Here is a 13,453-nt window from a genome sequence, read left to right on the forward strand (position 1 = left end):
CAATTGATGAGTCTATAAGACAATTTTTTGTGTGCCCGGCGAAAGCTGGGTCGCTAATTAATTAAAGAATAATTTAACTTTCAGAAATATTTTGCAATTATCGGTCTAATTTTTTTTCCCCTCATTTCATTATTATAATTTCCTTTTTTGTTAAACGGTAATAATTTTTATGACAAATATGAGATTATCTGTAATGAATGAATATGAGACGGATTTGAGGAAAATTTGTAATAAAAAAATTCGAGGGATGCGCAGCGTAAAATTTGCATTCGTAATGAATGGATTTTCTCATCTACTTTGGTATGAAAATTTCGTATGAAATTTATGTACTCACCAGAGTGAGTGCCCGCATTTTCAGAAATGATGGTAAACTAGTTAATTTATTTCCAGCCAGAGAGATGCTCCTCAGTTCCTTCAAAAGTTCAATTTCGGGCGGTAATTCCTTGATCCCATTACGATCAAGTACCAGCTCCTGCAAACTGCAAAAGAAAAAATTACAAATTCAATGATTAACTGATAATAATAGATAATAAATATTTTCATAATGCTCAATCTCCGTTTTTCCCCATTGCCCATTCTCCGAATTGGATTAATTGTTATTAATTAATTAACAAGTGTTCCCCTGAAGAATAAATTCTCCCTTTACTCAGTCAAAAATTCGCGGATCTTTTTTTACATTATCCGGAATTTTACGTCATGAATTATTTTCGAAACGGTGTTGCGATATTTTTATTTTAAATTGTAACGTGTACTTAGACATGTATGAAAAATAAGTATTGAGCACGCGTGGTAACTCGTACGAATAAAATCAGTCAGGCTAGAAGTTTCGAAAGGATTGGCTACCGAACGTACCGTAAATTTTCGAGAAAACGTGATGTAAATTCTGTTTTATAACATTAACAACACATTCCATCAATTAAATTTCATAATCCGGAATGCTCGTTGCATCAATGAAGATTAAAAGATACCACTGGAATTATTGCCCACAATTTTTCAAATACTCTGTAGAGAAAATAAAAAATTTAATTCCCAAAATCACTGCACAATAATTTAATTAATAATCGCCCATTAAACTCGTGAAATCCACGGTGTCATAATAAATCACCTCACAAAAAATTGCAAAGACTGCACAAAACTCCCGGTATTCTCAGGAAAAAAAAATCAATAAAAGGGTTGAGGGTGAAAAAAAAATAATAAATTGACGGGGAAATAATTGGTCGTAGGATATATTCGATTCTCTCGATAAATAAAGTGTATCGATCTGCACACGAAAGAAGACAGTATCAGAATAGTGGAGTGTTGGAAAAATTCAGAATGGTTGCTTACCCCTCCCATCCCTCTCCCCCGGATGTAAGTAATATAAGTAGGGAAAGAAAGGAAAGAAAGGAAACTCAGTGTCGGCTCTGAGTCGGGCAACCGTGGCGAGGAAGTCCTTCGTACACACGAGTATCTGACCGATGCACTACCTCGAGATGTTCACGTTAAAAAAAAAAATAAAAGGCCCACTAACACTGGCAGAACTGTATTGTTCGGGTACAAGTGAACGTACGTTTTTAGATTGACGAGGGATTTCATTTCGATTTAATTCAACACTTGACACTTGAATTTTCGAGGAGAAAGAGACACGATTGAAAATTATAAACCAATTTCTGAGGAATTAATAAAGTCAATAAATCAAATCAATAAAAAACAATGAATATCGATCGCGGATTATTTAAGAGTGAATTGAATTAGATTTCAATGGAAACTTATCATTTGATTTTGGGGGTGAATTTTATATTTTCGAATAATATTGGGTTATGAAAGGGAAACAGCTTTTTGGTGGTGGAAATAATGGTTGAATACGAATGATAAAAGAAGTTGTGAAACTGTTTTATAAGAAAAAGAGGAAATAACCCCTTTGGATGGGCACAAAGACTTTGGCTCGCCACAATTGGTGGGCAGAACATCCGCACCCAACGGATCCCCGCGGTTTATGTGATGGCAATCTTCTCTGTATGGTCTACACCAGAACTTTATGCTCAGAAGCTTACAAACTCATTTTCAAAGTTTCCGACCCACCCATCGATAAATCGTTACCCCCCGTACTTTCATCGAGTTACCGAGGTGAATAGTACCTGTCAAAGGGTAAGAAGTCTTGTCCAAATTTTATGGGAATTAAAATGATCAATTTTCAAAATGGTACTCCCTTTTACAACAATTCGTCATTAATTTAATGACCTCATTTATTATGAATAAATTATTTAAATTACGCTATGAATCAATCCATGAATTATTTTGTTCGTTAATAAATGGAGTTTTTCAACACGAAATTTTGGGAGAAGTATTATTCACACTTGAACTATTTTTTTTTACTATACAATGAACTTTCGATTGATATCGAAAAACAAATAGATGGTGAGCTGGGGTGTGGCAATTTTGGCACATGTTCTGAAAATTTCTATTATTCCCGGGCCAGATGTGAAAATAAATGAAGATAAAAACTTCATTAGGTAACGAAAAATTCCGAGAATCTATGACATCGACCAGTAAGTATGCGATAAGAAAATGTGTCTTGACCTATAAAAGTATCAGTCGATTGTCTTCAAAGTTCAGAACCTATTCGTTACTATTTGCTCTCCAAGGACTCCAAGAGCTTAATTGCCAATAAAAAATGTCTAGTTCTATCCAATTTGTTATTATCTTTTCTCTCGCAGTAATGAATTTGTCAAATTGTCAGAGTCTAGATTGGAATGGCCCTTGCACCAGAAAACCTTTCAAGAACTTCAGACTCAATTGCATTGCAAATGGTAATTATTCCGAAATTAATAAATAAAAAAATAATAATAATAACAATAAAGTTAATAATTGCTTGGGAATTTCGGAAATACTCGAAATCGCCATTTTGAAATTCAGTTGTCGCAGTAATTTAAATTCTTGATGTCATCGAGATTATAATTTGATATAATAAATTTTTTTAGATGGAATAATACCCGATCCTCAGTCAATGGATCTCGATGTTTGTACATACAAGAATGCAGGAGTGGTCAGATCAATAAAAAATTATATCTCTAATTAAACAAAATAAATAATAATCGTTATTAATTATTTGTCATTTTGTTCAACAGATCACGGAAGACGGTCGGATAAATTTTGAAATGTTTAAAAAATTGGTTAAGGTATTCCTTATTAACGGGGCACACAATTTTGTGGACGTCTACTTCCAGAATATGGAGCGGTGTATAAACGCCGGTAATTACAATATTTTTAATCGATAAAAATTATTTCTTTCAAAGACTTCAAAATTTTTAATTGCTTGAAAATTGAATTATCTCCATTTACTTCCACGAATCAATTCTTTTTTAATACACACTGGCATTTTTTTCTGGTAAATTTTGCAACTTTAGTCTGCCTTTCCTCTCATTAATTATTCAATTTAAATAATTGTTATAGTGCAACCGGACAGAGATGCGGAACAGCTAGTCCAGGCGCTACACGACTGCGAAGATCGAGCAGAAAATGAATATTATTTGGAGCTGATGATGTGCGATAATTTTATGGAATCTATTGTTAATCAATAACAAAGAAAGTATTTAAGATTCGCTTTGTTAAATTCAAGGAGTCGATAGTTAATAAAGAAAAAAATACTAGACTGTTATATTCTTATAATTCAATGATTTAATCTTTTTGGGGTTCGTAAGTTTTTTTCAGATTTTTCACCGAGAGGAAAATAAAAATTCAATTCAATATTGTTGACAATATTTTGGTAAAAGTTCATCGGCCCCAAGTTAAAGGAAAATCAAATACCTCTATTTGCCCATTCGATATTGAAATACGAATTGTCTACAGATAAAAAGATAGGTTTCGATTTTTTAGAGACAATCCTATCAAAAACACCAGTTGTGTAATTATATTCCATTAATTACCCGCGAACAATGAGACAGAGGAAAATTTTTATCGGGGAGTTCATCCAGATTTAAAAAAAGCGAGGAATTTTAATGTAAATTTAATCAATTTTTCTCTGTTCATTGTTTATTGAAAAAAATAAAAATTCCGTTCTGTTGAAGGTTTAGGAATACCATCATCTAGTGTATCTTCTAAAAAAAACCAGTAAAAATACTGTTGTTTATTGCTTTGACGATATTTTACGAGAAGAGACAAGAATCTTCTGGTACGAGATAAATTGTTGCTAGTTCTTCAGAAAATACGGTACCGTCAAGTTAAACTCGAAAATTTATTTGGATTTTTAAACGAAAATGAAATTGAATATTCATTTTGGGATTCTCGTTGGTTTAATTGTCATGGCCGTCGGAAAATGTAAAAAATCGGCAATCGAAGAGCCCGCGATATCTGCGGGACACTGTATTGCCGATCGTAAGTCTTTGTATTTTATTTTTAAATTTATTCAAATATTTCCAATGCCCATAAATTTTTTACTATTAACTCGAATTTCCCGCGGTTTCCAGCGAAATCGGAGGAAAATGGAAAAATCGTTTGCAGCCAGGAGACCGGAGTTGTAAGAGAGATAATTATTTCCTAAAAATTGTAATGAATATTGAAATTTAATAATATTGTCAATAGGAAACGGAAAAAATCGAGGGGAATGCAGAAAAATACAAAGAATCCCATCAAGATATTGCGGAAAAACCGCAAAAGCTCACGGAAAATTACAGCGAACCTGTTCTAGAATGCGCAAAGAAAGGTAACTCGATCATCGCACGATTGGATCGATTGATGAGAAAAAAATTATTTTGGAATAATTTCAAACGATTGGAAAGTGAATTTCAACGACTTCTGATAATTTTTCCTGATAATTGAACGATTTATTTTCCATAGAAAAATGAGGAACCGTGGAATCATCATTTTTGTAAATCATCTGCGATTATTTTTCAGTTATGGCATGTAAATCAGCGGATGAGGCATTTCTCGCATTGTGGGACTGCGATTCATACGCGGATTCGGTGAAACGTTATCTTCTAGAAATCGATTGGAGATTGGGAAATTAAATATAAAGAATAATAAATACCCATGGAATTGACTGTATGCAATTAATTACTACGATAATTGTGCCAATAAAAATTTGTTGCTCTCGAAAACTTTGAGTTGCTTTTGAAATTTTTGTCCGAATGTTTAAAAAATCCAAGAATTTTGTTTTTTTCTTTGGTTGGATATTTTTTATGGCATGTCCTATCGCGAGTGTAAAACGAAAATACGACAGAAACCGTGTCACTGTTTCATTGGCTGTCTATATTTTATGGCAAAGTAATAAACAATTATTTTTGTTCTGAATAACTGCCGAGTTGATGGGAACGTTTTTAACGACTTGAAAATTCTAGCATATTTATTTTATTCCAGAATTTTTATTTCTACACCCGACGTGAATTCTTTATATTTTTATCAAAAAAATATGTGAAAAAATAAAATGTCATCGACAGGAAATGTCATGGCCTGACCATATGATTTTTCCAACTGCAAAAAATATTTAATCGATTCATCTTTTTTTTTTAATTTTTAAACAAATCGGAGAAAAATTTTATCAGAGATTACGACTGCAAATGCACGGAGGGCATCCCTACGAGAATGACGTCTCAGTTTGGGAGAGAAAATAATGGTGATTATAAAAGAAAAAGTGGAGGAGGAATTCCCCTGTCCATTCGGCATTTCCTCCCACCGTTTTACCGACTTTGGTACATCCGTGTTCTAGCGCAGCAGACACGTAAAGTAGTTTCCGAAACTTGCGTAATCCTCACTCGTATAATTACATCCTAGCCGCCCTCTGGAGGGCTCAACTGATGGGATTAAACGTCCAGCATCCTGGAGGATAGTTCTTTTTTTTTTCACCGGGGAATTGGATTTCGTCGGGATTTCCGTGATGCCTCGAGGAGAATGAATTGAGAAAATTTGAGGATGAGTTCGGATGAAAGGAGTGATAATGGACTTTAAAACAAATTCATTTCACGGACAGTTGATCATTCAATTCAATTCTCCGAGAAAAACGAGAGAGTCGATCAACTCCAATTATTACAATTATATCATAATTATCATTAATATGATAATTATTTAATTGAAATTGTGAAGAATTTTTCGAGGGGATTGACTGGAATGATTCCATTTTCTTCAAAGAAATAATTGGTTCTCTGGGGAGAAATTAATTACCAATTATCTAACTCGGAAAAACTCGACTCAGAGTCGAGACGAAATAATGAGAATTGTTGGAATTTTGGGAAATGCTGTTGGAATAGTGCGGGTCAGGAGTCACGTGAAACAAAAATCGTTGACCCGCAAACGACCAATCGAATAAACCAAAGTGAAAAGGGAAATACTGACGTAGATTAATTGTCAATAGCTATGGACAATGCGGGCTCGATTTAATAGCGAATGAAACCCAAAATTTCTCGATTTATCGATACCATTGCGATAACCGATTGATGAGTTTACAGAGAACAAATATTTATTGACAATTTTTAGGACGGATGATTTTGCTCACGGATTTGTGAAAAATCGTTGTCGAGAAGTTGATGTTTGACACGAGAAAATCGAAAAGGGATTGGTGAAAGATACACATCGAGAGTTGAAGTTGAAAACGAGAATAACTCGCCGCAGGGAATCGGCAAAACTTTCTTACTCTTTTCTCTCGAGTTTTGGTTTTTTATTTTTTTCTCCTATTTTTCACCTTCTGTTCTTTAGTTTTTTTTTTCTTCCCCCCTCTTTCCATTGGCAGCATTGTCGACTGGGAAATGCTTATCGAAGATCGCCAGAGGCGATACATAAAATTTTCGAGTGAGTAAAATACTCGATATCGGGGGGACAAGGGGGTGGCACTTGTAGATTACGTTTTTTCACGTTTGCGATGAATTTGACAGTTATATATTACTCGATCGTGTATTTAACGACTGATGTTTGGAAGAATTGAACTGTGAAATTATTATTTCAGATTTTTGTTTCGATTGGGAAAATTCCCCGAGGCCTGAGTACACCGGAATGTCTCCAGTCGATCATACATGGGAATATCTCCGAAATTAAGAGGAATAACACAATTTTCGTAAGAATCTTTTTTGTAGAGTCGATCGACAGCTACAGGAAAGGTTATAATAAAAATTCCGCTATTTCCCTTTGATTCTGAGATATCCCAACCGTAATTTCCAATGAACAATTAAAAAACGACAACTAATTTCAGGGAATGGCTTTCGATGGGTAAAAATAAAAATCACCGCGGAATATTCATTATTTTGTCTGTCACAGAGACTGAAACTTTGAAAACCCCGAAACGTTGAACTTTTGGATGTACGAAAATTGAGTGTTCAAACTTTTAATGCTAGGTACGACGATTGCAACCTGTCCAGCGGATTCGAAACGAGTGGGTCTTCCTCAGCCCATCCAATTTCACCCACTCTTTTACCCCCCAGAGATTCACACAATTTGTTTCAGAAACTAGTGGACTGTACTTACTTGACTAGTCGATGGATCTCTCCAGTTACTTCCTGGACTTTGTTGTCGGAAAGGTCCAGCGAGGTCAGTTTGTTGAGCTCGAGTATCTCCCAGGGGATGGCTTTCAGTTCGTTTCGCTCGAGTTGAAGTGCCCGTAGCCGGTGAAATCTTTAATGAATCAAAGATATTTCTATCATCAGATCACCATTCGATATTATCCAGAAGAAAATATATCCATGAAAATATTTTTAATATTTTATAATTACCTCTTGAGAATTATGAGATTGCTCTGTGTTTTTGATAACATATTTCCACCCAGGTGGATTTCTTCAGCTCCAGAAAATGCGAGGGTGCTCTCTGGAATTCGCCAGAGTCCAGTTCGGCTGAGGTCCAATTTCTTTGGGCCATTTGTCGTGTGAATTGCCTGGAACAATAAATAATAGGTCAACTGATGATTGCTGGGGATGATTGATCATCCTGATGGAACTGTCACCTCGTTCTCCAGGGAGTCGGTGTCAATTCCATTCTTTTCCATTTGAAATTCTTCCATTATGGCGAATAATGTTCCAATGTGCACCATTATCACATTTTATTTATTATTATTCATTTTTTACTGTAGTTAACACAAAATTTGGAACACTTTTTATTTTTTTAATTAATTGTCCCTGAATTGTAATAGAATTTATCGTTATTGTTCCTTTCCTCGTTGTTACAACTGATTTATTTCCAGTAATCGTAATCAAATCAGAGAATCCTATTGAAAATTTCCTCATCAGATTCGCGAGTGGAGCGAATGAACCAGGGAATCGCCGTTTTCAGGCAGTCAATTTTAAAATTATTGTTTCAATGCTAAAGGCAAAAAGGGAAAATTCAGTTTCTCATATCCCCAATATTTCATTTCCCAGTGGAGCCAACTATTTCGATAACGATGAACCGACGCAAATCACCCCGCAAATCCTCTCGCGTTAATTTTTAATCAATTAACAACAGAAACAACGAAATGGCGAGGGTAATTGGTGTATACCGTGTGAACAAACAAAATTCAAAAACCGGTAAATGGCTTTTATCAGAATTTAACGGATTAATGGAACCGAAAAATGGGTCATTGATTATCAGTTTTTATAGACCTGTCGAAAAATTGCGTTTTGAAAATGCTATCGCGTTTCAACCGATAGAATAAAACGGATTTATAATTGAAGGTTGTAAGAAAAATTATAGATTGAGTATTAATTACGAATACAATGACGAATGAGAAAAAAAATAATAAACCGTGACGGTACGCGTAAAACATATCTATTTTGCCATAAAAATCTATCGATTTTTCCATCTTCAGTCGTTTGTTTATGGCAAACGATGGAAATCGAGAAAAAATATGAAAAATCGATGGATAATTCCGAGTTTTTATGGGGTCTTGGTATGACAACAATGATAAATATCATCTCTGCTTATTGCTCGTTACGTAGCTGATGGCGATAAAGTGTGGGACATATCTTCATGCTAGACACCGGCGGAGGATTTATTCAATCCTTTTTCCCTATTTTCTCTTCTACCCTTTTTCCCTTATTTTTCCACGTGGGGGGTGTGAAGATGAGCAGTAAAACGTGATGCGACAGAATGAGCAGTGAAAACTAGTGGCAACGAAAATAACGAAAGAAAAAAAAGAAGACATGGCGAAATGAGAGTAAAAAAATTCCTTTCAAGCGCGAAGACTAGAAATACGGAATTTGTCTAGATAAAATTTTTCAATGGCAATTATTCACTGAATATTGCTATTGCACAACGAAATGAGAGGAAAAACTCGATGACAATGTACGCACCGGCGTACCCTAGTTGCATTTGTTTATGTATTTTTTTTTTCTTCTTCCTTTTTGTCGTTAGACCTGAGGAAGTAAAAGGAGTGAAAGCCAATACATCACCCACTCGTCTTTTGTCCTGTCGGCAGGAAAAACGCCCGATTTACCAATCCCCGCATACGCTTTGTTGTCTGATGCATAAATGCCGAGTGCCAAGTAGTTTAAATTCGTTCTCTCTAGATCTCTACCGACAGTTTCACTTCCCATACAAACCAACATTTTGAGGGAGAGTTTATATGGGGCAATACACTCTGATCCCAGATTTATAGCCTCGTCACATCGTTTATGCATTCACCATGCCAAGTTACTCGTGTCAGCAGCATAACGGTGGGATTGGGTTGTCGTGTAAAAGAGTAAATGACAGGTGGAAATTGGGAGGAATGATTTTATCCCTGGATTTCAAAAATTCTACCTCCACTGGGAGATTTTTATTTTTCTCCAGAGAAAAATCAAGATCGTATTCCCTGAATATCAATATTTTTCCTTTTTTCATTTCATCAATAATTTTTTATGAATATTTATCTCTGTGTATTAATTCTCTACGTATGCACATTATGTCATTCGTTAAGGTAGGTGGTGGGAAAATGAATAACTAATGTGGATATGTGGAGATATTACTGAGATTACTGAGGGACAAAATGGTATCTCAAAGGACGGTGAAATGGTGAAGTCGTTTTGAAATGTGAAACTCCACCCCAAGTTTCATGTCTCCCAGGTGGATGTCAGTGAGTAAAGTTTTTGATAGCTGTCCGCAGTACTGGAAGGGGGATATTATGCAAATGCACTGGCCTCTGGCTTTTATCGAATTTTCACGTCAAGTCCGAGTCTTGTCTCGAGTCATAATCCAATTCGCTAATTTTTCGTGTGTTAATAAATCCTTTTTTAACCAGGGATTATTTTTTTACAACAATATTTTCCATCGCATGGCTCGATTTTAACCCACAATTGTTTCTTTTCACCTCCGTAAATCCGGTAATTACCGACGAAAATTTACGGCGTATATCGTTCGACATAATCACAGAGATGAAACAATTGTTATCATCATTTGGAGTAGACTTTGATGAGGGGTAGGAGGCATATGTGTCATTGGGTTAAGCGAATGCAATCGTTGGACCTTAATGAAAATATGTGATGTGATGGTGGATGGGTTTTTTGTTATGCACTGGTGGTCAGTGCGAGGTCACTTTCTTGTTCGGTTTAACAACTCGGGACTTATTTTATTGAATAGACCGAGTAATTTGGAGTTTAAAACTCAAGTCGACCCATTTTACTCTGGTATTCCCATATATAATAATTATTTCTTCGTAATCCAACGATTTTTATTCGCAAAACAAAAATTTGAATCAATTTTCGGAGAGATATGCACAGAGATAAATATCCGGTGATAATTCATGACGCGAAAATAAAAATTTAGTGGTCACTCTCAATATTAATAGTTGATATTTTCTTTTAGTTTATTTTATGAGAGTTCAATTGGATTAACCTGGGGAAATATGCAACACTGACTAATCAGGTAATCTGTAATTTTCCGAAGAAGGGAGTAAAAATGTTGAATCTTTGGAATTCATTTCCCGCAAACGAATGAGGCACAATCTCCTCTTGACATTTTAATCAACCGCGGGCAACAAGTTTTATCTCGAGAAAAAAAAATCGCGTTAACCCTCTTACCTGATGAGTGAGGTGAGGGTTGAAGGATAAATCGGAGAATTGGCGAGGACGTGTGACTAATCGAAGTCGCGGAAAATTTGACGCTCGCGCTGGGAAAAAGAAAATGTGAACGAAAAGTGTTCGTTGTTGATGCTTTCAATTACTGGATTAATTAATTGCATGAATTGACGTTTAAATGGGATTTAAACAATTATTTTTGGGAGTTAAGTGACTTTTATCGCTGATTTTTCTGGTTATCCTATCGATTAAAAATAATAAACAAATTCGTGAATTCCCGTAAAAGTGGACAATTGATTATTCCAATCTCCATTACCCTGAATTCACCTAGCAAAACACAATGTGGTCATTGAAATAACAACACTGCGCAAACCGAATGGAGTTAATGTTCGGTAGATCGGACTCATCAGAGAGTAACAAACACAATAAAATTGATGATATTCCCGATCTAATTAACAGCGATGATCACAAAGAGACGGAGTGATGTTACCATTGATTGAATAAACACTGGCAATGATCACTGGATAAATGAACATCACATTTTATCAATTTCGCCGCAATAAAAATTTCAAGAAATAAATCGATAAGGGGTTTTTCGTTTTTGTTTTAGGTTTCTCGATTTTTATATTTTTATTTAAGCCGGTTGGTCATACGTTCGTCAGGTACAAGACATCATACATGACTGCTGTACGTGTTACACTTCTTGTGAGTTTAAAAAAAAAATATGAAACCCTAGGTTTTGTCGCGTGCTTCTACAAGACTCTTCACAACCGGAAGACACGGTTGGTGATCATCATTGCGCAACATCATTCCTCTCGTTGTTCTTTTGCCCATTATCTTCCATCGTTTTTTTGTTTTATTTTCTACCGCGGAATTGACTCGTCGAGTCATCCCACACGAGCCGTTATTTCAATATTCAAAATTTGAGTATAAATCATCCAAAAATCAGGATCGTGCGAATAAATCTTGGATTATCAAGATGAATGGGATTGAAAGTGAAAAATTATAACGGAAAAATGGAAAATTCTCTATTTTTTTTTCCACTAGCAAAAATTTGTAAATGCAAAATCGTTACGAAATCGTTATCACTAGAAATTCATGTATCCCCTAAAAAATCTTTTAAAATTGAACGAGACAAAATGACGCACTCTCCCTCAACACTAGAATTTAAAATCTCCACTCGAACGAGAGAACGAGAACGAGAAAACATTTTCACTTAGAAAATAAAATCCGAACTATTGAAAATCCCTAAAAACTGACGAAGAATGACTTCTCTGATGAATAAACCAACACATGGGTATTCCATGGCACTAGCTATTTTAAATTTCAATTGGATTATTCGCGTACAATAGGGGGAATACGTGCACTTTCACCTGATAATCCAAAACGAGATGAATGCTCACTGGTAAAAGCTCCTCTGATGGAAGCTTCGTGCCATTGAGCAGAGGGTTGGCACAAAAAATATACAGTTAGATAAAAAAAAAAGAGGAAGAATTTCTCGTTCGTGCACAGCCGAAAAAAAAAACTATGGGTGGTAAAACCATTTGGCGTGCCCCAGGATGACAAATATATGTACGTGGTGCTGGAATTCCACGCCACAGCCTGGATTATCCGGTAAAAAAAAAATACCAAAAACATGGCGAGTACTTTATTCAGGCAATCTCCAGTTATTTATGGCATTAATGTGGCTATCGCGAATTAATACACGCGATATTGAGTGATGATAATTAATTCAAATAGCTTTAACGAATTTATTCATCATTTATTTGAATTAATTAATTAATTAGGTGACAGCATTAATTTTTTGTATTTATTCCACGGAGAATGGTGTTTAATAATTATTCGTTGAAATAAATTCAAGGAGGATTAATGGAATTGATTAAATTAATTGGAGAATTTGGGGTGTAATTCGCGGATAGGGGATTTAAAGGGCTGGAAAGGATGTAAATAAAACTAGTGAGGACACCGACTCATTACTGGGAGTAATATCATCGTGGAGGATTTTATGAGTGGGAAATGGGTGAATTCCTTGATTCATCCGGTAGATAGAAATTCTCGACGAGGGTGCTGATCAGATAAATCAGCGAGAGTGAATTTAATCCAATGATTAAATCGATGAGCATCCACAGGCGCAGAGAGAAATTGTTCGATTATTAATAAAAAATTTTAGACAATGGGGAAATAATTATTGCGTTTGATATTAAAATGAAAATCGGCGAATTCAAGGGACATTAATCGTAATGTTATATTATTCAAGGGGACAACGGATGATCGATCATGTTGCGTGATTGTTGTTCGTTTACCCGAATCGCGTGATACTTGTTAATATAACTGAGTGAATCAGGATATAAAGTCTGAAAATCCGTGGAAATGCGCAGCCGTGACCGAGAGATAATCGTTTGGCAATATCCGAGAGTTTTACAATAACTCATGTTAACATGAAATTCATAAAGCTCAGAGAAGTTTTTTTTTCAGTCGTGTAAAAGGGTAAATGACAGGTGGAAATTGGGAGGAATGATTTTATCCCT

General features: G+C 35.3%; 3 protein-coding genes across 3 annotated transcripts in view; 2 read left to right on the top strand and 1 right to left on the bottom strand.

The window, feature by feature from the left end:
- Phlpp (PH domain leucine-rich repeat protein phosphatase) overlaps positions 1-13,453 on the bottom strand; it is a 44,730-nt gene that overhangs the window by 5,464 nt on the left and 25,813 nt on the right. Inside the window, exons 5-7 of the mRNA XM_011304133.1 lie at positions 7,674-7,831; positions 7,429-7,575; positions 335-479 (exon numbers count right to left, since the gene is read on the bottom strand). Coding sequence (XP_011302435.1) covers positions 335-479; positions 7,429-7,575; positions 7,674-7,831 — 450 coding nt within the window. The remainder of the gene's footprint in view (positions 1-334; positions 480-7,428; positions 7,576-7,673; positions 7,832-13,453) is intronic.
- LOC105266182 (uncharacterized) lies at positions 1,631-3,592 on the top strand. Its single transcript, XM_011304132.1, has 5 exons — positions 1,631-2,127; positions 2,720-2,789; positions 2,961-3,025; positions 3,108-3,231; positions 3,433-3,592. The coding sequence occupies exons 1-5, from the start codon at positions 1,981-1,983 to the stop codon at positions 3,558-3,560; spliced, it is 534 nt and encodes a 177-aa protein (XP_011302434.1). The 5' UTR covers positions 1,631-1,980; the 3' UTR covers positions 3,561-3,592.
- Positions 4,157-5,066, top strand: LOC105266181 (uncharacterized). Its single transcript, XM_011304131.1, has 4 exons — positions 4,157-4,353; positions 4,446-4,495; positions 4,561-4,681; positions 4,873-5,066. Exons 1-4 carry the CDS (start codon positions 4,236-4,238, stop codon positions 4,983-4,985), a joined length of 402 nt encoding a protein of 133 aa, XP_011302433.1. The 5' UTR covers positions 4,157-4,235; the 3' UTR covers positions 4,986-5,066.

This window comes from Fopius arisanus, unplaced genomic scaffold (assembly GCF_000806365.1).
Source record: "Fopius arisanus strain USDA-PBARC FA_bdor unplaced genomic scaffold, ASM80636v1 scaffold00036, whole genome shotgun sequence".
NCBI lineage: Eukaryota > Metazoa > Arthropoda > Insecta > Hymenoptera > Braconidae > Fopius > Fopius arisanus.